Source organism: Leucoraja erinacea, chromosome 9 (genome assembly GCF_028641065.1).
Source record: "Leucoraja erinacea ecotype New England chromosome 9, Leri_hhj_1, whole genome shotgun sequence".
Lineage (NCBI taxonomy): Eukaryota > Metazoa > Chordata > Chondrichthyes > Rajiformes > Rajidae > Leucoraja > Leucoraja erinaceus.
In genome coordinates, this window is record NC_073385.1 from 63,755,804 (window position 1) to 63,779,463 (window position 23,660).

Below are 23,660 nucleotides of genomic sequence, written 5' to 3' on the forward strand. Positions count from 1 at the left end.
GGACAGGCAGCATCTCTGGAGAGAAGGAATGGGTGACGTTTCGGGTTGATAAATGCCACCCCTTCCTTCTCTCCAGAGATGCTGCCTGTCCCGCTGAGTTATGGGGCTCTCCCACTGTACGAACTAATTCCCCTGATTCGAACTCGGAGAATTACGGTAATTGCCGCTTGTAGGTACTCGGGGCTCTCGTTGACATTTTTCAACATGTTGAAAAATCTTCACGAGCCTTCATGAGCTTACCGCGTTTCCCGAGTACCTGCCGTTAGCGTTACGAGCAGCTAAGAGACATCCTGAGCTCCGACGTACCCGCTACCTACATTCTACGTGCTCCAACATTTTGTGTCCATCCAGTTTAAACCAGCATTTGCAGTCGCTTCCTACATATTGAGTAAGTGATCACACCTTGGTCTTTCTTGATGCTTGAAATTGCTTTATTTTGTGCACCCATTGAAGGAACACCAAACGCACCGTGGAGGTGTGGATGGATGATTACAAGACGTACTACTATGATGCTCGGCCCTCTGCTGTGGGCAAGGCCTATGGGAAGTAAGTCTGCCAAGTCCTTTCCTTCATTCTCTCTGCCTCTTTCTTCCCAAATAATTTATCAACATCTCCCTCAGTGGATCTACCTCAGCACGGTGGCGCAGTGGTGGAGTTGCTGCTTTACAGTGCTTGCAGCACCGGAGACCCGGGTTAAATCCCGACTATGGGTGCTGTTTGTACGGAATTTGTACACTCTTCCCGTCACCGCCTGGGGTTTCTCCGATATCTTTGATTTCTTCCCACACTCCAAAAACGTACAGGTGTGTAGGTTACTTGGCTTGGTAGAAGTATAAATTGTCCCTGGTGGGTGTAGGATAGTGTTAATGTGCGGGGATCGCAGGTCAGTGTGGACTCGGTGGGCCGAATGGCCTGTTTCTGCACGGTATCTCTAAACTAAACTAAACTAAACATTAACTTGCCCAAAACACAGCCATGATTAGTTTTGTGGAACGTCAGCAGTGTTGTTCAACAGCAGTGATGTGATGATCCTTTCTCCCAGTGTGAGGTCCGGCATCCCTTGCCAGTTCCTCTGCCGTTTCCTCCCACACTCCAAACACGTACAGGTTTGTAGGTTAATTGGCTTTGTTTAAATGTATAAATGTAAAAATTGTCCCTGGTATGTGTAGAATAAGTGTTAATGTGCGGGGATCGCTGGTCAGTGCGAATTCGGTGGGCCGAAGGGCCTCTTTCTGCGCTGTATTTCTAAACTAAACTAAAGGTAGCTCCACGTCCAGCGAGCTGCAGTGTGCAGCCATTGGCTGACTGTTCAGTCCATAGCTGTTCCAGAGGTAATGCTTGTAGATTCACCGTCACCACGCGGTCTCTGTTTCAGCGTCGCCGATCGGCAGGAGCTGCGCAGGAGGCTGCAGTGCAAGTCCTTCCAGTGGTACCTCGCAAACATCTATCCAGAACTGCGGTAGGATTATCGCTGGGTTACCTGCACCTCCCTCACTCCCAACTCTGAGCAGCCAAACAAGGGTACACAGCACTCAAAGACTCTTCTTCCTATTTGCCCACACTGCAGATGCCAACACTGATCCCTACATCCAACAGGTAGCGCGCGCGCACACACACACACACACACACACACACACACACACACACACACACACACACACACACACACACACACACACACACACACACACACACACACACACACACACACACACACACACACACACACACACACACACACACACACACACACACACACACAGCAGCCCTGCATTAGAATGTACACATAAATGCTGGAGGAACTCAGCGGGTGCAGCAGCATCTATGGAGCGAAGGAACTAGGCAACGTTTCGGGCAGAAACCCTTCTTCTACTCCACTGCATTAGAATGATTTTGTTTATTGGGTGACATATCGAACATCTTCGGTGTCCACGTGCAGCGAGTTATTCACGGAAACAAATGGACAGACCCACAGACCCATCCAATCATCCATCAACAACACAGACTCTCCCAATAATCCACCCCCACCCAATGATCCTACAATGACCCAGACCTACCCCATCCCATTGATCCTAACCACCACCGCTCCCCACACAACGATCGTCTGACCAGACCACTCATCCCCACCCAACGAGTCCCTAACCCAGACCCACAGCACCTTGGAATATTGTGTTGGAATTGAACCTCAGCTTTCCCGGAATTCTCTTCATTGTTCCCTATTTCAGGTGAATTGGTGGCAGGCGATTACTGCGTCATCCACTCCTTTTCTCCAGAGATGCTGCCTGCCCTGCTGAGTTATACCAGCTTTTTGTGTCTATCTTTGGCGTAATTCTATAGAACGATATAGCTTGTAAACAGGCCCTTCGGTCCACCTTATGCATTCTAGGCTGGTCCCATTTACCCACATTTGGCCCATATCTCTTGTACGTCATGTGCTCCACTCCTGACTCTTGAATATCATTATGCTGTTGCTTGATCATCTATGCCTCATGCCTTTCATGAAGGAAACAACGAACAACTATTGTACATCATTTGCTGGCTTCTAATCAACCACTGCTATCCTTCCTCGATTTTCGTGCAGTTCATTCTAGATAGTGACTGGTGCTGTGGTAAAGGGCTGCTCTTCGAATTCAGCTGTGTGACTGGATTCTTCCTTTGTTTGTGGATAGAGTAGATAATAAATTAATAATAAATAACACATTGGTGTAGCGGTAGGGTGCTACATTACAGCGTCAGATTCGATTCTCACTACGGGTGCTTGTCCGTACGGAATTTGTACATTCTCCCCGTGACCTACGTGGGTTTTCTCCAAGATCTTCAGTTTCCTCTCACACTCAAAAGACGTACAGGTTGGTAGGTTAATTGGTTTGGTATAAATGAAATAATTTTGCCTAGTGTAGGATATTGTTAGTGCACGGGGATCGCTGGTCAGTGTGGACTCGGTGGGCCGAAGCTTGTTTCCGCGCTGTATCTCTAAACTAAACTAAACTAAACTAAGCACAATTAATTGATTGAATGCCTTTTTCTTCTGACCATTGAAAAGGCATTTTATTGGCAGAAGAATAAATACCAAGACACGATGCAAAATGTTCTTTCTCATCTTCAACAGTGATGACAAACCCTTTACATCCACCCTGCTGTGTAATGTTATTTTTGCTGCACTGCTCCTTACTGATTTGTCAATCTGGTGGGTAAGGTTCACATTTTTTTATCATTGCTTCAGAATCCCGGAGAAGGAGGTTTTTGAAATGGTGGTGATAAGGCAGAACGGAAAGTGCCTGGAGCAGCAGACCCCCTACAGAATGGATAACACCATCGTCAAACTTGGCCATTGCTCAGACACGCTCGACGCCATTCCCTCCGATCAGGTGAGAGGCCGGCTCTGATCTTCCCTTCTGTTCCCAAAGAAAACGTGTTCATTTGGGGGGGGGGAATTGGGACAAATTGGATCACCACTTTGTAGCGCCAGAAGAGACTCGATTGGCCGAACCGTCACCCTCCCTGTCGTAACCATTACCAGTCGCAGTACCGAGTCTGACCAAAATACTGCTGTGGAGAGTGTTTTATGCCCCTGTCCCACTTAGGAAACCTGAACAGAAACCTCTGGAGAGTTTGCGCCCCACCCAAGGTTTCCGTGAGGGTCCCGGAGGTCATTCGTCGTCATTGCGCAGACAGCGCCCCTCCGCTGTCCCTGGCCCCCCCTTCGCGATGTGTTTTGTGTGTGTGTGTGTGTGTGTGTGTGTGTGTGTGTGTGTGTGTGTGTGTGTGTGTGTGTGTGTGTGTGTGTGTGTGTGTGTGTGTGTGTGTGTGTGTGTGTGTGTGTGTGTGTGTGTGTGTGTGTGTGTGTGTGTGTGTGTGTGTGTGTGTGTGTGTGTGTGTGTGTGTGTGTGTGTGTGTGTGTGTGTGTGTGTGTGTGTGTGTGTGTGTGTGTGGATGTGGATCAGCAAAGATCCTATAGGATCTTTGATCAGTTGATCACGCTTCAGTCGAGGCTTTCCAGGCAAGTGACCAAAACCTCTGGTGACTCATGGAGAGTGACCGGAAGTTCCGGGAACTTCACGGAAACCTTGGGTGGGGCGCAAGGTCTCCAGAGGTTTCCGTTCAGGTTTCCTAAGTGGGACAGGTGCTTTACTGGGGAAATAAATCACACCTGCGGCACAGTGGTACAGTGGTGGAGTTGCTGCCTTCAATGGTTCAAGGTGCAATGGTGCTTTATCTGTCACATGTGCAACTGCACAGTAAAATTGTTATTGCCTATCTCGGGCACCGCCATGCTTTGCCGCCAATTCCAAAGTCCAGTCTGCCTGCGCATTTGGGTCTACTGGGGCGGTTCCCGATCCCGGTAAGCCCCAGGCTCTTACAGGGCCTTCTTTGGTCGCCCTCGACCAGATTGGCCCACGAACCAACAAACCTCTTCTTGCCCTGCCTTACAGTGTCAGAGGTCTGGGTTCAATCCTGTCTACAGGTGCTGCCTATATGGAGTTTGTACGTTCTCCCCGTGACTGTGTGGGTTTTTTCCAGGTTGTCCAGTCTCCTCCCACACTCCAAACACGTACAGGTTTGTAGGCTCATTTGGCTTCTGTAAATTGTAAATTGTCTCTAGTGTGCAGGATCTTGCTAGTATATGGGGTGATCACTAGTCAGCACGGACTTGGTGGGCCGAATATCCCGGTTCCAAGCTGTATCTCTAAAGTCTAAAGGAGTGGTGGCTCACTTTCTTCATCAGCCAGGGTACCGAATAAGGGAGTTGAGACGTCATGTTACAGCTGTACAAGACATTGATGAGGCCACATTTGGTACAGTCTGATCATCCTGCTATCAGAAGGAAGTCATTAAACTCGACACGGAGTGCTAAAGATATACAAGGATGTTACTGGGACTGGAGGATTCGAGTTATAAGCAGAGCCTGGATTGGCAGGACATGTTTTAGAGGTTTATAAAATCTTGAAGGGAATAGAAAAGGTGAAGAACCACAGTCTTTTCCCAGGATAGGCAATTCTAAAACGGGAGGGCACAGGCTTAAGGCGAGGAGAGAAAGACTTTAAAAGGGACCCGAGGAGCACATTTGTTTCACACAGAAGGTAGTGTGTACCTGGAACAAGCTGCCAAAAGTAATGTTAGGCACAGGCACAATCACAGCATTTATAAGGATAGGTACATAGATAGTAAATATTTGGAGGGAAATATTTGGAATGAAAGCATTGGCCAGTGGGAATATCTCACTTACGCAACTTGGTCGGCATAAAAGAGTTGGGCTGAAGGGCCTCTTTCGATGCTATACAGCTCTCTGACGCTACAATAGTTGGACCACAATTGCTTGTGGTTTCAGCTGCAAGCATTTTGTCTGCTGACCATGGGGTGGGATGCTCCAGTACACAGGATCGCCCCGGGAAAGATTCATTGCCTTGAGGTGCAGTGGTGGTGCAAAGTGATGCAGCAGTTACTGCCACAAACACAACTCCAGCAGTCCAGATTCCATCCTGACCTCAGCCTTGCACACTCGCCTTGTGTCTATGTGGGTTTCCTCTGAGTGCTCCGGTATTGAAAGTGAAAGTAATGGAATTCTCTGCCACAGAAGCCAGTGGAGGCCAATTCACGAGATGTATTCAATAGTTTGATTTAGCTCTTAGGGCTAAAAGAATCAAGGGATATGGGGGAAAAGCAGGAACGGGGTACTGATTTTGCATGATCAGCCGTGATCATATTGAATGGCGATGCTGGCTTGAAGGGCCGAATGGCCTACTCTTGCACCTATTTTCTATGTTTCTATGCTCCAGTTTTCTCCCACTTCTTGAAGACATGTGCGTGGGTGGCAAAGGAGCCAGTGGGGAATTGAAGGGCATGTGTTTGAGGGAAGAGGTTGAGGAGGCAGGTAAAAATAAGGAGGGGAGAAAGTGCGATGTGACTGTTCCACAGGGAACCAACATGGGATGTCAGCTTCACTCATGTGCTGAGATAAAGTAAGAAGAAAATGGAGAGAGAATAATGGTTTTATGATTTAAATTATAAAAATAGATATTTGAAACTTGATAGAATTCGAGTTAAGCAATAGTTCTATTTTTAAGAAACCTTGTGTTGTAGAAAAACACTTTATAACTAGAATGATGTCAATGGGGAATAAGTAGTTAGGAGGTGGTGAATTTCAGACTTGCAATAGCAAACTTATTTTCCCACAGTATTTTCAAAAATAAAGTTATTTTCAATAGCTTTTTTATGTCACTGCAAGCTAAAAATACCAAAATTACAGTTACAGTTTAGTTTATTGTCATGTGTACCAAGGTACAGTGAAAAGCTTTGTGGAGCATCATTGCACAAATGTTTAGTTTAGAGATACAGTATGGAAACAGGCCCTTCGGTCCACCGTGTCTGCCCCGACCAGCAATCACTCCAGACACTATAGGGCCTGTCCCACTTGGCGATTTTTTTCGGCGACTACCGGCATCGTTGACTGACATATCAGGTCACCGAAAAAGTTGCGGCGTAACGACGTATTGACGCGCGGTGTTTCCCAAGTGTCGCAACATTTTTTTTGTCGCCGCTGGATTTTGAAATGTTCAAAATCTTTCAGCGACCCTGATACGTCAGTCAATGACGCCGGCAGACGCCGAAAAAATCGGCAAGTGGGACAGGCCCTTAACACTATCCTGCACACACTGGGGACAATTTACAATTTTACCAAAGCCAATTAACCTACAAACCTGTATGTCAGAGGGCAGCGGAGGCTGGTTCTATGGATACTTTCAAGAGAGAGCTTGATAGGGCTCTTAAAGATAGCGGAGTCAGGGGATTTGGGGAGAAGGCAGGAACGGGGTACTGAATGTGGATGATCAGCCATAATCGCATTGAATGGCGGTGCTGGCTCGAAGGGCCGAATGGCCTACTCCTGCACCTATTGTCCATTGTCTATTGTCTTTGGGGTGTGGGAGGAAACCATAGAATCCCAGAGAAAACCTACGCGGGTCACGGGGAGAACATGCAAACTCCAGACAGACAGCACCCGTCGTCAGGATCGAACCCAGGTCTCTGGTGCTGTAAGGCAGCAACTCTACCGCTGCGCTGTCAATGGAAGTGATCACTTGTCAATTTTGATGGCCGCCTGCAATTAAAGCAAGAGAGGCAATGGTGGCAGATTACTGTGGAGAAATTACATGTGTCCAAGACTGTTTTTTTACTGCACGCCAATTTACAACATAGCTTTTAAGTGGTGTTTTGTTACTGATTGAAATCACAGTACTGCCAAGCAGGTCTGCGTAAATCAAATACTGTTCCCTAATTTATCACTGGCATTATAAAACACATGGTTTTGGCAGAACTAAAGATAGACACAAAAAGCTGGAGTAACTCAGCGGGACAGACGGCATCACCCATTCCTTTTCTCCAGAGATGCTGTCTGACCCGCTGAGTTACTCCAGCATTTTGTGTCTATCTTCGGTTTAAACCAGTATCTGCGGTTCCTTCCGACACAGCGTGGCAGAGCTACCCGCCCACGACCTCTGACCACCATTTTGAATATTGCACTCTCCGCAGGAATGGATCTTGTCTGGGCCGCTGATCAAGCAGAACGACAAGTGCGTGGTGATCACAAACTTCTCCATAGATTCGCAGGTCGTGCTGGAACAGTGTCGGCAGGGGGACGGCAGACAGGTGAGAGCTAAAGTATAGACAGAGGGATAGCAGCCCACACAAGAAAGGCAGACTGCATTCTCAGACTGTGATGATCTACTGTTTAAACTTCCGAGAACCCAAGTCTTATCTGTTACAACTCTCACTTTGGGGAGATTATACTGTATCAATCTATATTGCCAAGACTAACTCACTTCACCACGCTAGTCTCTGCTGAAGGTGTTTCGCAGTCTTCTATGTCTTCTTTCATCACTCCTATTCCATTTTAATTAACTACCAACCCTGGCTTTCTGCCAACATTTCCCTCTGGGTTGACCTCATTATCATGCAATCTCAAATACCTTGATTAGATTATATCGTAAGTGATAGGAGCAGAATTAGGCCATTCGGCCCATCAAGTCTACTTCGCCAATCAATCATGGCTGATTTACATTTCCCTCCTAACCCCATTCTCCTGCCTTCTCCCCATAACCTCTGACACCTGTACTAATCAAGAATCTATCTATCACTGTCTTAAATATATCCATTGGCATGGCCTCCACAGCCTCCTGTGGCAAAGAATCCCACAGATTCACCACACTCTGACTAAAGAAATTCCTCCTAAAAGAAACACCCTTTAATTCTGAGGTTACGTTCTCTAGTCCCAGACTCTCCCACTAGTGGAAACATAATTTCCACATCCACGCTATCCATGCCTCAGAAGGATGAAGTGTTTGTTAGGCCAACCTTGGGACCTATTGTTTCTTTGATTACACCAAGGTGAGCAAACTGATTAGATCTTTAAGTTAATAAACAACACACGTCTTGAACCTTAGACAGGCAGCATCTCTGGAGAGAAGGAACGGGTGACGTTCTGCATCGAGACCTTTCATTAGAAGAAGGTTTGAAGAAGAGTCTCGACCTGAAACATCATCCATTCTTTCTTTCCAGAGATGCTGCCTGTCCAAGGTTCAAGATGTTTGTCGTTCAGCATTTTCTGTCTCTCTTAGGTGCAAACCAGCATCTGCAGTTTCTTCCTACACATTGAACCTTGGACAGTTGCTGTGCTAAAAAGCTGAGTTGAGCAAAAAGCATTTGGGCTTGTGACGTGAACAAGCCTTTGGCTAGGAAAGCAAATATCAATCACAGGACACCCCTTCCACCCCCCCAAGCCCTCCGACACAATACCGGTCAGAAGCACAGCGAATGTTGCAAGTGCGGAAATGAATATACACGACATGTGGAAAGATCCCACTACAAAATGACCAAATAAACCCGCATACACTCAGCAGATAAGGCAGCATCAATGCAAGAAGAAACAGTTAATGCGTCAGGTTGCAGTCCTTATTCCCTGCAAATGTTAACCCTGCCCCTGCCTCCACAGATGCTGCCTGACATATTTTGGATTTCCAGCATTTGCAGATTTTTGATTTTGACCTGGTGGTCTGGATTAGTTTAGTTTGGAGGTGCAGCGCCCATCGTGTCCGCAACAGCCAGCGCTCCCTGCACACTTACAAAACAAGGATTAGTACAAAGCAAATTTCTGTGGAAGCTGGAAATCTGAAATAAAAACAGAAAATGCTGGAAACACTCAGCATGTCAGGCAGCACCTGTGGAAAGAGAAGCAGAGCCGATGTTACTGACTTTTCTTGTATTTTGCACTGATGAAAGGTCATTGACCTGAGCCTTTTAACTCTCTCCCCACAGATACTGCCTGACCTGTTGAGTAATTTTTACATTCTATGTTTTAAAGCTGAATTGGTTGATATTGGTTATGATATGGGGAAACTCTTCTGTTTAATAAGGGCAGTAGGGGCCATCAGAAAGTCAGCACTCATTAAGCATTGAACCTGCAATGAGTACTGATGTCTATGGTCATGATTACTGTGCACAGAGCTCTGCATTGAGTGGAAATTGGCCTTTCAGGCAGGTGGGATAGATAAAATATTGTTCTGGAGGATGCACAAAGTTGACAAAACTGCCCAATGATTCGCAGGGATATGGACAAATTTATATTAAGAAAATTGGGGAATCTGGGAATTCTGCTTGCATTTGGATGAATCTGTCTGGATTTTGAGGAGTTCTGCCTAGATTTTTGGAAAATGTGCTTCGAACTGGAGGACAGCATGGTGGCGCAGTGGTAGAGTTGCCAGAGACCAGGGTTTGATCCCGACTACAGGTGCTTGTCTGCATAGAGTTTGTACATTCTCCCCATGACCAGCGTGGGTTTTCGGTTTCCTCCCACACTCCAAAGACGTACAGGTTTGTAGGTGAATTGGCTTAGTGTAAATGTAAAAGATTGTCCCTAGTGTGTGTAGGATAGTGTTAATGTCCCTGGTTGTTGCTGACTCGGTGGGCCAAAGGACCTGTTTCCCCGCTGTATCTCTCAATTAAACTGAAATAAAATCCCAAAAGTTTATCATGAATTAGTTTCCATCATTTTATCATGTTACCGCAAAGAGAACTTGGCTCTGCAGTGGTTTGTGCAGCATGTGCTTGAATACCCTCTAATCATTAATAGAAAACATGTTCCGGAAGCTTCCAGCTATGAAGCATTCACACGTGGTTTATATTAATAAATGAAGCGCCACAGTGCCCAAAAGCAGCAATGGACAGACAGCAGGGGATGCAATTAAAGGCTCCAGTTTATGATGAAAAAACATTTCTTAGCAGAGGCATTAAAAGTATAAAACAGCAGGGACTAGTAGTCATTAGGTCCCAAGGAGCTGCCTGCTATATTCATAAGATCATAAATGATAGGAGCAGAATTAGGCCATTTGGCCCATCAAGCCTACTCCACCATTCAATCATGGCTGATTTATCTCTCCCTCCTAACCCCATTCTCCTCCCTTCTCCCCATGACCTCTGAATCCTCTGACGCCCGTTCCCGATCTAAGGAGTTAGTGGTCGACGTTAGGAGGAGAGGAACACACCTGTCCCCTGCCTCCATCAATGGTGTGGATGTGCAGTTTACCAAGGAGTACAAGTACCTTGGACTGTACCTGGACAGTAAACTGGAACGTTGAGTCCAAGAAGGGACAGAGCCAACTGTACTTTTTGAGAAGGCTCCGCTCCTTCAATGTCTGCAGTAAGATGCTGCAGATATTCTACCAATCGGTAGTGGCCAGTGCCATCCTCTACGCTGTCGTATGCTGGGGCAGCAGGGCCCAGCATACGACACCGTATGCTGGGCCCATACGATGCCAATAAGATCAGGGAGGCTGGCTCCGTCCTGGGGGCGGAGTTGGCTGCATGGGAGGTGATGGTGGAGGGGAGGATGCTCCTCAAACTGCGGAGCATCCTGGACAATACAGCTCACCCTCTCCATGACACACTGGTCAACCTGAACAACAGCAACAGACTGGTTGCCTTCAGGAACAGACTGGTTCCACCAAGATGCAGGATCAAACGCCACAGGAGATCCTTCTTCCCTGTGGCTATCGAACTGTACAACTCCTCCCCCTTCTGTCGTGGGGTAGACTGATAGACTCCCCTCCCCCTCCCTCCTCCCCAATCTTTGCACATTCCCAATCCTTTCCACTCGTCACTTTAATTTCATGTTTCATGTAGTGTTTTATGACTGTTGGCAGATCAATTTCCCTCCTGGGATGAATAAAGTTCCATCTTATCGTAATCAAGAATCTATCTATCTCTGCCTTAAATATATCCACTGACGTGGCATCCACAGCTTTCTGTGGCAAAGTATTCCACAGATTCACCATGATGTATTGCATTAGGCGTGGGCTGTCACCATGGGACCTGGTCTTGTGTGGAAAAAGCAACCCACAATCAGTGCCACCAGACCAAGTTGGTGCTGTTCATTCTGGGCAGTAGACATCAGTGTCATGGCTCACTCTGACTCCCTTGAGGAGATCCAATAACTTGAAACAGCTCCTCCTTCCCAATGTTTGAGCATTTAAGACAATACTAAGTTTCAGCTCATTTTTTGGTTCAAACTGCATTTCCTCACACTGCTGGCATGATCACTTTTATTCTTATAATGTTATGCTCTCACCTATGTATTATCAGAAACCTTATGTGCTCTCTACAAAATTTGGGCACCCAGCACAGAGTACTTAGTATGCTCAGTCAACCCATCAGATAAAGCATTGTTTAATTTGCTCTCACTTTCAGCTCAAGTAATAAAAAAGTTATGGCCATATACTCGGAAATGGAGCAACATGCTGTGATCACAGGCTCCAGCACTGAATGAGTGGCATTCCAAATATAAAATAATCTAACTTGGATGACGCATATTCATACCCAATTGTAGCTAATTTCAAACTTCAGATCAAACATAATAAAATTAACAGCCCAAGTGTCCTAATATTCGGATTTTTAAATCTCCATCAATTTGCCCAAATGGAAGGAATTTAGTGTTCACACAATGACCAAGAACGTACCCTGATTTATGCCCTAACTGTACTGCGGGATCCCATCTGCCCGTAGTCAGCCCATATCCCTCTAAACCTTTCCTATCTGTATACCTGAACATCGATTGCACAGCCTTTCGCGTTTTAAATGTTGTTATTCAGGTACCCTTTGGCCCAACTTGCCCACACCGACCAAGATACCCTGTCTACTGTAATCCCATCTGCCCGTAGTCAGCCCATATCCCTCTAAACCTTTCCTATCTGTATACCTGTCCACATTTCATTTCTTTTAAATGTTGTTATTGGAAATTAAGTACCTGCCTCAACTACCTCCTCTAGCAGCTTGTTCCATATACCCACCTCCCTTTGTGTGAAAATATTGCCCCTCAAGTTTCAATTATATCCTTCTCCGCTCACCTTATATCTACATCCTCTGGTTCTTGATTCCCCTAAACTGGGTAAAAGAATGTGCATTCACCCTATCTAATCCCTTCATGATTTTATATTCCTCAATTAGGTCACCGCTCAGACTCCTGTGCGCCAAGGAATAAAGTCCTAGCCTATGCAATCTCTCCTTATAGCTCAGGCCCTTGTCCTGGCAAAATCCTCGTAAGTCTCCTCTGCCCTCTTTTTAACTTAATAAAATCCTTCCTATAGCAAGGAGACACAAACTGAGCACAATACTCCAAATGTGGGCACCAACATCTTGTACAACTGTAACATAACATCCCAACTTCCGTACTCAATACCCTGACTGATGAAGACCAATGTACCAAAAGCCTTCTTGACCACTCTATCTACCTGTGACGCCACTTTCAGGGAACTATATACCTGCACTCCTAGATCCCTTTACTCTACGACATTCTTCGGGCCCTGCCATTCACTGTAAAGTTCCTGCCCTGGTTTGACTTCCCAAAATGCAGCCCCTCATACTTATCTGCATTAACCTTCAGGGTGACTGCCTCACAGCTATTACAATGCCAGAGACCCGGGTTCGATCCCGACTTAGAGGGCTGTCTGTAAGGATTTGTCCATTCTCCCCGTGACTGCGTAGGTTTTCTCTGAGATCTTCGGTTTCCTCCCACACTCCAAAGACATTTTGAGGCTATAAACTTCCCTACTAGGATAGTGAAATCGTAGTCATACTCGGTGGGCCGATCCGATCTGTATCTCCTTTAAACTAATTTCCTGTTTTCACCCACGTGTCCAGCTGATCAAATCATGCTGTAATTTTTGACAACCAAGCTATGATTTTAGTATTTGTAAACATGAGTTTCAACATTGATTAAACTTCTTAATTGAAAGTACATCTCATGGGCAGACCCAATCATGCTTCTTACCAGGATTTAGTTTCATGAGTTTCAACTTTAATTGAACGAGTCTTGGGCAGAACATTTGGGTTTATTAGGAGTGACTTCACTGATGTTCCTCTCTCACCATCTATGCAGCAATACAGGTGTGACCGAACATGTATCTGAACCAGAAACTATACTCGAGGCTATGTTAAAGTGTGCCTTTGTAAGGGATAAAAAGGCAGATGGGTTAAGGAAGGGAATTACACAGCCTCAGGCACTGGAAGGTGCAGTGGTCAATGGTGAACCAATCCTCAGTTTATACATAAAAATAGAACTAACAGAGGAACTGAGAGGGTCCATTGTAGAGGTAGAGCAATGCAGGGTCTCAATCGGAATTTTCAATCATCCCTTTGCTTCTACAGATGTTGCCTGGCCCGCTGAGTTCCTCCAGCAGTTTATTTGTTGATCCATCTTCCAACAGTCTCTTGCGTCTCCTATTCAATTTAATTCAAGAGACCAGAATTAACAAATCCCAGCCTTAAAGTATTTCACATATTTTGTTGTCACGGAGGAGGCCATTTGACCCAGAGAGTTCACGCTGACTTTCAGACAATCTCATTCCCCCACTTCTTTCCTTCTACCCTAGTCTCTCTCATAGACCCATCAGCTCCTTTCTGATCTTCCCACCCCCCGACCACACTATGATTCTTGGCAGTAGCGTGTCAACCAGCCGGCCTTGGTATGTGGGATAAAACTGGACTCAGTCAGCATTGATGTCAGGATCAAACCCAGGTTACTGGAGCTGTGCACAGTTACTACGAGGTGCACCACTGTGTTGTTGAAGACTAAAGTGATTACAAGGTTAGGGAGATCTGAGGCTACAGACAGACTAGAAATCATGGATGATAAACTGAAAATGCACGCATTGCTTGACGAACGAACAAAGTGCTGAGGGAACTCAGTGGGTCAGGCAGCATCTATGGAGAGATTCGGACAGGCAATGCTTGGGTCGGGACCTGATTTCAGCACCTGCAGATTGAGACCCTGCATTCCTTGAATGGCTTAATCAGCTAAGAGTCACTTTGTCCTTACTTACAGATTATATCCCATGCCAAATATCACAACTACCACAACTATAGTTTTCTCGTCCCTCACTCTCACATGGTAAAAAAACATATTTGCACTTGTAAATTTGCAATCCAATTGTCCAACTGATGAACTGCAAGAGCATTTTAAGATTACGGCTAAAGCATCTGCAGCTTCCTCAATGTTTTTAATTTTAGAACTTCACCATGGTAACCAAATAGCCCTGGAGATTTGCCCTTTCTCTGAACAAACCCTTCTTGCTTGCATTAACTGTGCTGAGTTCCAATCTCTGATTGATTTTTAGCTTTGCTGAAATGTCAGGAACATTACCTCCTTCCTAACAGTGAAGACTGATGTAAACCAGTCGACAAGTTGGCCAACCTCCATCTGCAATTTTATTCCCATCTTTTTTAAAGAGCTCTCATTATTTTTTTTTCTTATAACAGATCTTTTAAAATGGTTTTTATCTCTATGTCAACATTAACTTTACCTTCAACTTTATTAGTGGTTGACAGTGGCTGTATTATTTGATCAATAGACATCTGTACTCATTGGAGTATATAATGTCCTGCGCTAATCAACACAGAAACATAGAAAATAGGTGCAGGAGGAGGCCATTTGGCCCTTCGAGCCAGCACCGCCATTCATTGTGATCATGGCTGATCGTCCCCAATCAATAACCCGTGCCTGCCTTCTTCCCATATCCATTGATTCCACTAGAGCTCTATCTAACTCTCTCTTAAATCCATCCAGTGATTTGGCCTCCACTGCCCTCTGTGGCAGGGAATTCCACAAATTCATAACTCTCGTGGTGAAAACGTTTTTTCTCACCTCAGTCTTAAATTACCTCCCCTTTATTCTAAGACTGTGGCCCCTGGTTCTGGACTCGCCCAACATTGGGAAATGTTTTCCTGCATCTAGCTTGTCCAGTCCTTTTATAATTTTATATGTGTCTATAAGATATCCCCTCATCCTTCTAAACTCCAGTGCCTAGTCTTTTCAATCTTTCCTCATATGATAGTCCCACCATCCCAGGGATCAATCTCGTGAACCTACGCTGCACTGCCTCAATCACAAGAATGTCCTTCCTCAAATTAGGAGACCAAAACTGTACACAATACTCCAGATGGGGTCTTACCAGAGCCCTATACAACTACAGAAGAACCTCTTTACTCCTATACTGAAATCCTCTTGTTATGAAGGCCAACATTCCATAATCTGAACCCTTTTTATTTGAACAGTTCCCAAACCATTCAAACAGTTCAGCTGTCATCAACCTCTCTCTGCCAAATGCTATTGACTTTGGCATGACCAACATCTGGGACCCATGCTGCATTGTACACATTCACACGTTGCTTTAATTACTCAAGCTGACAAAACATGCAATGTATTTTTCCGGTCCATCCAGATTTTTTTTTAAATTAAGCAATTGCCAATGAAACAGTATATAAAGAACTGTCTCAATTGAAAGTTGGTGTTAGAAATTTGGACAAGAAAACAAGTGAAATTATAGAAACAAAAAAACTGCAGATGTTGATTTATACACAAAAGGATGCAGTGCTGGAGTAATTGGGTGGGGCAGGAATCATCCCTTGAGTCTTAGTCTGAAGAAAGGTCTTGACCTGACACATGTTCAAGAGGAACTGCAGATGCTGGAAAATCGAAGGTAGACAAAAGTGCTGGAGAAACTCAGCGGGTGCGGCAGCATCTATGGAGCGATAGGAAATCGGGCCGAAACCCTTCATCGGACGGTTCTGAAGAAGTTTTTTGTGCCCGGATTGTTGCCTATTTCCTTCCCTCCATTGATGCTGCCTCACCCGCTGAGTTTCTCCAGCACATTTGTCTACCTTTGACCTGACACATCACCTATTTCTTTTCTCCAGAGATGCTGTCTGACTCGCTGAGTTACACCAGCTTTTTTTGTCAATCCCTGGAGAACATGGATGGGTGACAATTTTTCCCCCCTGCTTCCTTCCCTTGTACCCCACCTCGACTCCCACCGATATCTTCCATCTCCACCCACGTTACTTCCCCTGGCTTTACAATGCACAACTCTTCAAACCAGTCTCACACCTTCCATTCGTATCTCTGGACTTTGTTCCAACCATCTGCTTATCAAAACCCCTTCCCGTCACCTATGTTGAGCTATTACCAGCGACACTTTGACCTGCCTCTCTCATTTTTCAGATTTCTTCTTCCCCTTACAATCAGTCTGTAGAAGGGCCTCGACCCGAAGTATCACCTACCATGTTCTCCAGGGATGCTGCCTGACCAGTTCTTTGTGTCAAAAAGTAGAATTCAACTGTAGAATCTCTGGTGTGCTTGAAGATCATTAACCTAAAAGTAAAAATAATTTTCCACAGCTGAGCTTGAGAAGCAGGCAATGGTCCAAGAGAAACATCAGTCTTGGCTCAATGCTGAAACTGTAGAAACAAGGAACTGCAGATGCTGGCTTGGAAGAGGAACCTGTTGGGGCAGAGACAATGACTAAAATGTTTGACAGATAGGTATATGGATGGGAAAAGTTTAGAGAGATATGGATCAAATGAGGCAAATGGACTAGCTCAGATAGACACCATGGTCAGCATGGACAAGTTGGGCAAAGGCCTTGTTTCCAGAGATGTAACTCTCTGACAATTTAACAATCAGTTTACACCCAGACTACACTTTCACCTCAACTAACAATAGTACAAAGACATTACACATTGCTATTCATTGGATCTTGCTATGTGCAAACGTCAGTGCTTTCTGCGTTACATAGATTCATAAGTTCATAAGTTGTAGGAGCGGAATTAGGCCATTCGGCCCAGCAAGTCTACTCTGCCATTCAATCATGGCTGATCTATCTTTCCATCTCAAACCCATTCTCCTGTGTTCTCCCCATAACCCCTGATACCCTTACTAATCAAGAATCTATCAATCTTCATCTTAAAAATATCCATTGACGGCCTCCACAGCTTCACCACCCTCTGACTAAAGAAATCCCTCCTCTTCTCCTTCCTAAAGGAACGTCGTTCAATATTGAGGCTGTGTCCTCTGGTCCCAGACTACCCCACTGGTGGAAATGTCCCCTCCACATCCACTCTATCCAGGCCTTTCACTATTTGATTTCTGTCCCTGAATAGTTTTGGGTGCACCGAATGTCTTCTTTAGATGTTATTGATATTCTATCCTTGACTGCGTGCAATCATTGCTGCCTTGTTGTTCATTGTAGAAATGGAAACTGAGGGGATCGGCCATCCAGCACCTTGTAACTGGAGCTTGCTTGGACAGCCAAGCAGTCAAGTCAGAACCGTATCGGGTGGGCACCGCACCTTGCCAGCCCAAGCTTCACAGCCAACAGTGGGACCTGTTGAAGGTTACGTGACAGGAAGCTCGCGCCCCCTATCAACATACACGGACATGAAGAATTATTTTTTTTGAAGTCATGTAAATATATTTTCACTCTAGATGTAAGATTGAACAAGATCAGACACTGACTGCATTATGATGAACTGTATGAAGAAGGCATGTTGGCTCAGGAGCCTCAACATAATTCAATGTGGATGATACTGGAGTTGCCTCCAACACAAACTAAATGCCTCCATAACTTCTCTTCCCCATGGGTTCTTGCAGTAGGTTGCTGGAATTTAATCTATTCTTTGGAGAGCCCAGAGCAATCAATGGAGGAGGCTTGGTAACTTCAGTCAGATTGTCGACACGCAGAATGTACCAGGGTGAAAAAAGCCAGGCACAACAGATCTGGAGAGAAGATTAGAGAACATCTATGGAGTGCTTGGTCCACCTGCGTCATTACACTACTCCTCACAAACACCAGTTCCCCTGTTTCAACTCATGGCAGGTTTGTGAGTTTTTTCTGAGTGTGCAATTTGATTGGAAATAAAATTATGGCTGGAGATGATGAGTCTTTTGAATGAACAAGAAACGTGGATCAGGTTCTTTGGCCCACGATGTCTGTGCCAAACATGATGGCAAATTAAACAAATGTTCTCTGCCTGCATATGATCCATATCCCCCCATTCCCTGGATATCCATGTGCCTGTGTAAGAGCCTCTTAAATGCCACTATTGTATCTACTTCCACCACCATCTGTGGCGGAACGATGGCGCAGCGGTAGAGTTGCTATCTTACACCGCTTGCAGCGCCAGAGACGCGGGTTCGACCCCGACTACGGGTGCTGTCTTTATGGAGTTTGTACATTCTCCCCATGACCTGCGTGGGTTTTCTCTGAGATCTTCGGTTTCCTCAACACTCCAAAGAGGTACAGGTTTGTAGGTTGATTGGCTGGTATAAATGTAAATTGTCCCTTGTGCGTGTAAGATAGTGTGAGTGAGTGGGGATCACTGGTCGGTGTGGACTTGGTGGGACGAAGGGGCTGTTTCCACGCTGTATCTCTAAAGTAAACTAAACTAATTAATCACGTTCATGATGTCAACAGACTGATTTGTGGATGTGTCTGCATCGTTGGAAGCTGAATTGATAGTGTATTGTGAAAGGTCAGCAGTTGCGAAGGATCAGAATGTACAGGGGAAGGTGCAGAGGAGTGAGGCTCAATCGTCATCTCGTTCACAGGTCCAGTACAGACACAGCGTGTGAATGGCCTCCTCCTTTGCTCTTTCATTCCATGAATGGCACAATCCTTTAAAACCATATGCTGAAGAGCTTCTCATGGCGGAATGTACAGGGGATGCCTGCCCACCTGACAAATGTGGCTTATTTATTAGCAATAGTCAACTGAAATAGTTAACTTGGAAAATCAACTTTTTTTCCCCTTCCATTGCTCTATAATTTATTTGTTGATTGAAATTTATGTTGTAGTACTTTGAGATTCCAATTTTTTGTGTATATTGCTCGAGATCCTCGAAGTACAAACAGAAAAATTATTGACCATATGACTTAAATTGTTTTCCATTGTATGATATTGTAGGATTTTTTTCTGAGCTTTTAAGTTACTTGGACACTGGTGAGATACCTGGGGATGATTTATTTTTCTATACATACTGTTGAGATGTTGAATCAAAGGGGAAAATATACAATTAATGGCATGGCCCGTAACAGCATTGGTGCCCAAGTCCATCCCTGAAAGTGACAACACAAGTAGATAGAGTGAGAAAGAATGCTTATGAAATGCCTGCATTCAGTGGACCAGAAGAGTCAAGAAGTCATGATGCAGTTTTATAACACTTTGATTAGGTCACATGTAGAGTATTGCGTGCAGTTCTGGTCATCCCATTACAGGAAGGATGTACAGTTGAGGCTTTGGAAAGGGTGGAGAGGAGGTTTATCAGAATGATTCCTGAATTAGGGTGTATTTAGTTACAGGGAGAGGCTGGACAGACTTGGATTGTTTTCTCTACAATGCTGAAGGTTGCAAGGAGACCTGATGGAACTATTTAAAATTATGAGGCATTCACAATCATTTTCCCAGGATGGAACAATCAATAGCTTTAAGGTGAAATGGAAAAAGTTTAAAGGAGATGTGTGGGACAAGTTGTGTTACATGGTGGGGTGCGTGGAATGCGTTGGTGGCTGAGGCAGATATGATAGTAGGAATTAGGAGACTTTTGGATAGACACATGGATATACAGGGAATGGAAGAATCATGTTTGTCACAAGCATTGTGGACTAAGGTCCTGTTATTGTGCTGTTCCGTTCCATGTTCTGTAATCTAGCTGGTGGCTTTATAAAACATGGGTTAGCAGTAATTTGGAGGAATGTGTGCAATTCTGATGTCGGACTTACTTAAGGTTGAAGGAAACCTATGGAAGGACTCTGGAGAGGCAGATGCAAGAAACATAGAGGTTAGGCCATGCCCTCGAGCCTGCACCGACTACAGGGATCATCCAACTCAGTTAGCTATAAGGATCCCCTGGGCCACAAACTCCCTCTTAAATATAGTCAATGTGGTTCCAGAGATTCCGCTGAAAAAAGTGTGGGGAGGTTGTGAGGGGGGAAAATCCTGATGGAAGGATATTTCTATAAGAAATTAAATCAGAGGCACAAATAAGCAGGCAGAGGAATCAGTCTTTATCTCTGCAGATGGCTCATTAACATTCCCAGATGGGAATGTTAATGAGCAGAGGGCATAGACTTTCCACTTTAGAGATACAGCGTGGAAACCCACGCGGTCACGGGGAGAACGAGCAAACTCCTTACAGACAGCACCCATAGTCAGGATCGAACCTGGGGTTCAACGTACAAACTCCATACTGACAAGCACCCGCAGCCAGGATCGAACCGGGTCTCTGACGCTGTAGGGCAGTAGCTCTACCGCTACGCCATCGTGCCGCCTGTTAGTTAGTTAGTTTCCTTTCCAACATATAGCAAAAAGTCAATCAGTAATACTTTTGTCACAGAGCCACATAGCTGATCTGGATGGAGGTTTTCAGCCCCTTCCAACACCCCTTCGAGTAGCCCATACATCTCTTTCAACGCACTCCTCACCGCCTCTTCTTTCCCAAACAATAGAGCAGGAGCCTCAGTTTCTGCTCAGGTACCACTGAGTACATGCACTCAGTAAAATGGGGACTGCCATCGGCCATTCAGCACATACAAATATGCTGTGATGCAAGGTGAAAGACTGTGGTATGTGGGGGGAATGTGCCATCTGATAAGGAGATTAACGTTGGTTTAACTACAGCGCTGCTTCAGTCCTAAGCATACATTCGAAACCAGGTCATGACTTTTTAAAATATCAAAAGAATTTTTGTATGCCTTTGAGGAGTCATTAAGCACGAGGGATCAGATTTTAATCAGTCACAGACCATCTCTGGGTTATAAACACCTGACGTATGGGAACCATTACATATGAGAGAAAACCCATAACTAAATTCAAAAATCCGAACTAATTACATATGTTAGTAGGCGGAATTAATAGGCGGAATTAGCTCCCTCTCTCTCTTCACTTTTTGTTATCGTTCTTTCTGATCAGCCTTCTATGTTTAAGACATTGTTCATTACAAGACTGTGGGGTCTGGTTACTACCACATTGACAGATTTTTGTGTGTTTTTTTATTTATAGACAAAATCAACATGGGCATCTGTGAAAACAGAATCCATTCATTACCCAGGGACAGCTTGTAACTATTTAATCAGGATCAAAAAACAACTCCACTAAAATTAACAGAGACATATGAGACTGCAGATTGGACACATGGAACTGAGCAAAATACAAATGGCTGTAGGAACTCAGCGGGTCAGGCAGCATTTATGGAGGGAATGGGCAGACGACGTTTCAGGTTAAAACGGATGAGTCTGAAGAAGAATCCCGATCTGAAATGTCGCCTGCCCATTCCCTCGACAGATGCAGTCTGACCCAATGAGTTCTTACAGCCTTTGGGTTTTTTTTGCTCCAGTAAATTAGTATGTCTTTAAAAATTTGTTCATGAGATCTCGCGTTCATTCATTGCCCATCCCCAACTGACCCAGAGAAGGTGGCCTTCTTGCACTGCTGTGGTCAGATGGTAAAATGACTCCCAAAATGACAAAGTGGGGAAGGTACACAATCATGAAGGAAACATATTTTAATCTACCCTTTGAGAGTTATTGCTCAACTTTCTAATCCCATTATCTCCAAAGACGTACAGGTTTGTCGGTTGATTGGCTTGGTATAAAATTGTCCCAAGTGTGTGAGTGTGTAGGATAGTGTTAATGTGTGAGGATCGCTGGTCAGTGCAGACTCGGTGGGCCGAAGGGCCCGTTTCCACGCTATATCTCCAAACTAAACTAAACTACTAGAGAAAGTGGCCCATCAAGACAAAGCATATTAAACTTGATGTTAATTAACAGAAGACTTGAATGATCGATGTCACCTTGTATTTAATCCTAAACCACAATCACCAACCTTTTCTCCCGCAAGACAGGCATGTTCAATGTGATGGCAGCCTACTGATGTGTTTGTACAGTCATGAAATAGCCTCACTCAGTACTCCTCATAGAGTTGCCAAAGGTCTTTGCTTTCATAAACTAGCTCATTATAGAGATTAGTTTCTGGCAGCTCGAGCGCACATGCAGCTGCAACTGACTCCTCCAAGCCATGAAACCTTTTGATAAAGAATAGCGCACACCATGAGCCATGATCCTTAAATGTGGATTCCAATTAGTTGCACAACCCTGCCCTCCCCCCCCATACCTTTTGCACTTTTCCTTTTTTAAATAATCAAACAAATGCCTTTTGAAAATGAGTCTTGCTCTTGCTGCAACCTCCTTTCACACAGTGCTTGCCAGTTCAGAACAACTCACAACGTATGCAGACTCCACATCTCTGCTCTGCTGTTTTACCAACTGCTTTAGATTGATGCCTCTGGCCATGCTACTGCTACTGCCATTGGAAACAGCTTCTCCTTATCTCACAGAGGGCCGAGGAACAGACGATGGCTTTCTAAAATAGGGTTCTTAAACAAACCAGAATAAAAATAGCCGGCGGTAGGATTTATTTCAGACAGAGAGATGCTGCAGAAAGGGGGAAAAATGGCAAATTATGACTCATCCTTTTTGCAGAGAGCCCTTTTGATTACTTCAAAGTAGTAAAATTGTTTGTTTTTGCAAAACTAATTTAAAAACACAAACAGAGTTTGTGGCTGGAAGGCTTGCCTAGAAAGCTATAACTAAGCAAGGTTTAAACTTGATTAACAGGGGGTTGGGACCCAAAGGAGTCGTGAGGGAGACCAGGGGCTGGAAGTTGTTAAAGGGGTCAATGACAGCAAGTACGGTAGACAAGCTCAGGAGGAGTAAGGTAAGGGGAAAGTGAGGAAAGACTAGGGAGAGGGCAAAGCTTAATTTACTCTTGGGGATAGAGCTGGGCATGTCTGAGGTGTCAGTGGGCTGGCACTTTGGGATCAATCTATTAGTTTTTAAATGGTTATGGACAAGGACAGAAGGTCCACAAGAAACCGTTCTAAATTGGGGTAAGGTGAATTTTGACTAGCTTGCAAAAGTTGATGGAATAGATTTTTTGCAGGCAAAGGAACTTCTAAACACAAGATAGCAAGAATTCAAGATGTTCCTGTTAGAGTGGTTCATAATTTATAGGAGAAAATTGGTAATTTGGCCCATCATGTCTTCTCCTGCCTTCTCCTCATAACCCTTGACACCCGTACAAATCAAGAATCTATCATTTTCCTCTTTAAAAATATCCATTGGCGGCCTCCACAGCCTGTGGCAATGAATTCCACATTCACCACCCTCTGACTAAAGAAATTACTCCTCATCTCCTTTCTAAAGGTACCTCCTTTTATTCTGAGTCTCTGACCTCTGGACCTAGACTCTCCCACTAGTGGAAACATCCCCTCCACATCCACTCTAT

General features: G+C 44.8%; 1 protein-coding gene across 1 annotated transcript in view; it reads left to right on the forward strand.

Moving 5' to 3' along the window:
- The window catches only part of galnt16 (UDP-N-acetyl-alpha-D-galactosamine:polypeptide N-acetylgalactosaminyltransferase 16), a 125,952-nt gene extending 107,700 nt beyond the window's left edge, over window positions 1-18,252 (forward strand). Inside the window, exons 11-15 of the mRNA XM_055641014.1 lie at window positions 454-546; window positions 1,376-1,459; window positions 3,224-3,368; window positions 7,528-7,644; window positions 17,571-18,252. Coding sequence (XP_055496989.1) covers window positions 454-546; window positions 1,376-1,459; window positions 3,224-3,368; window positions 7,528-7,644; window positions 17,571-17,723 — 592 coding nt within the window. The 3' untranslated portion in view covers window positions 17,724-18,252. The remainder of the gene's footprint in view (window positions 1-453; window positions 547-1,375; window positions 1,460-3,223; window positions 3,369-7,527; window positions 7,645-17,570) is intronic.
- Window positions 18,253-23,660: the final 5,408 nt, after the last annotated feature.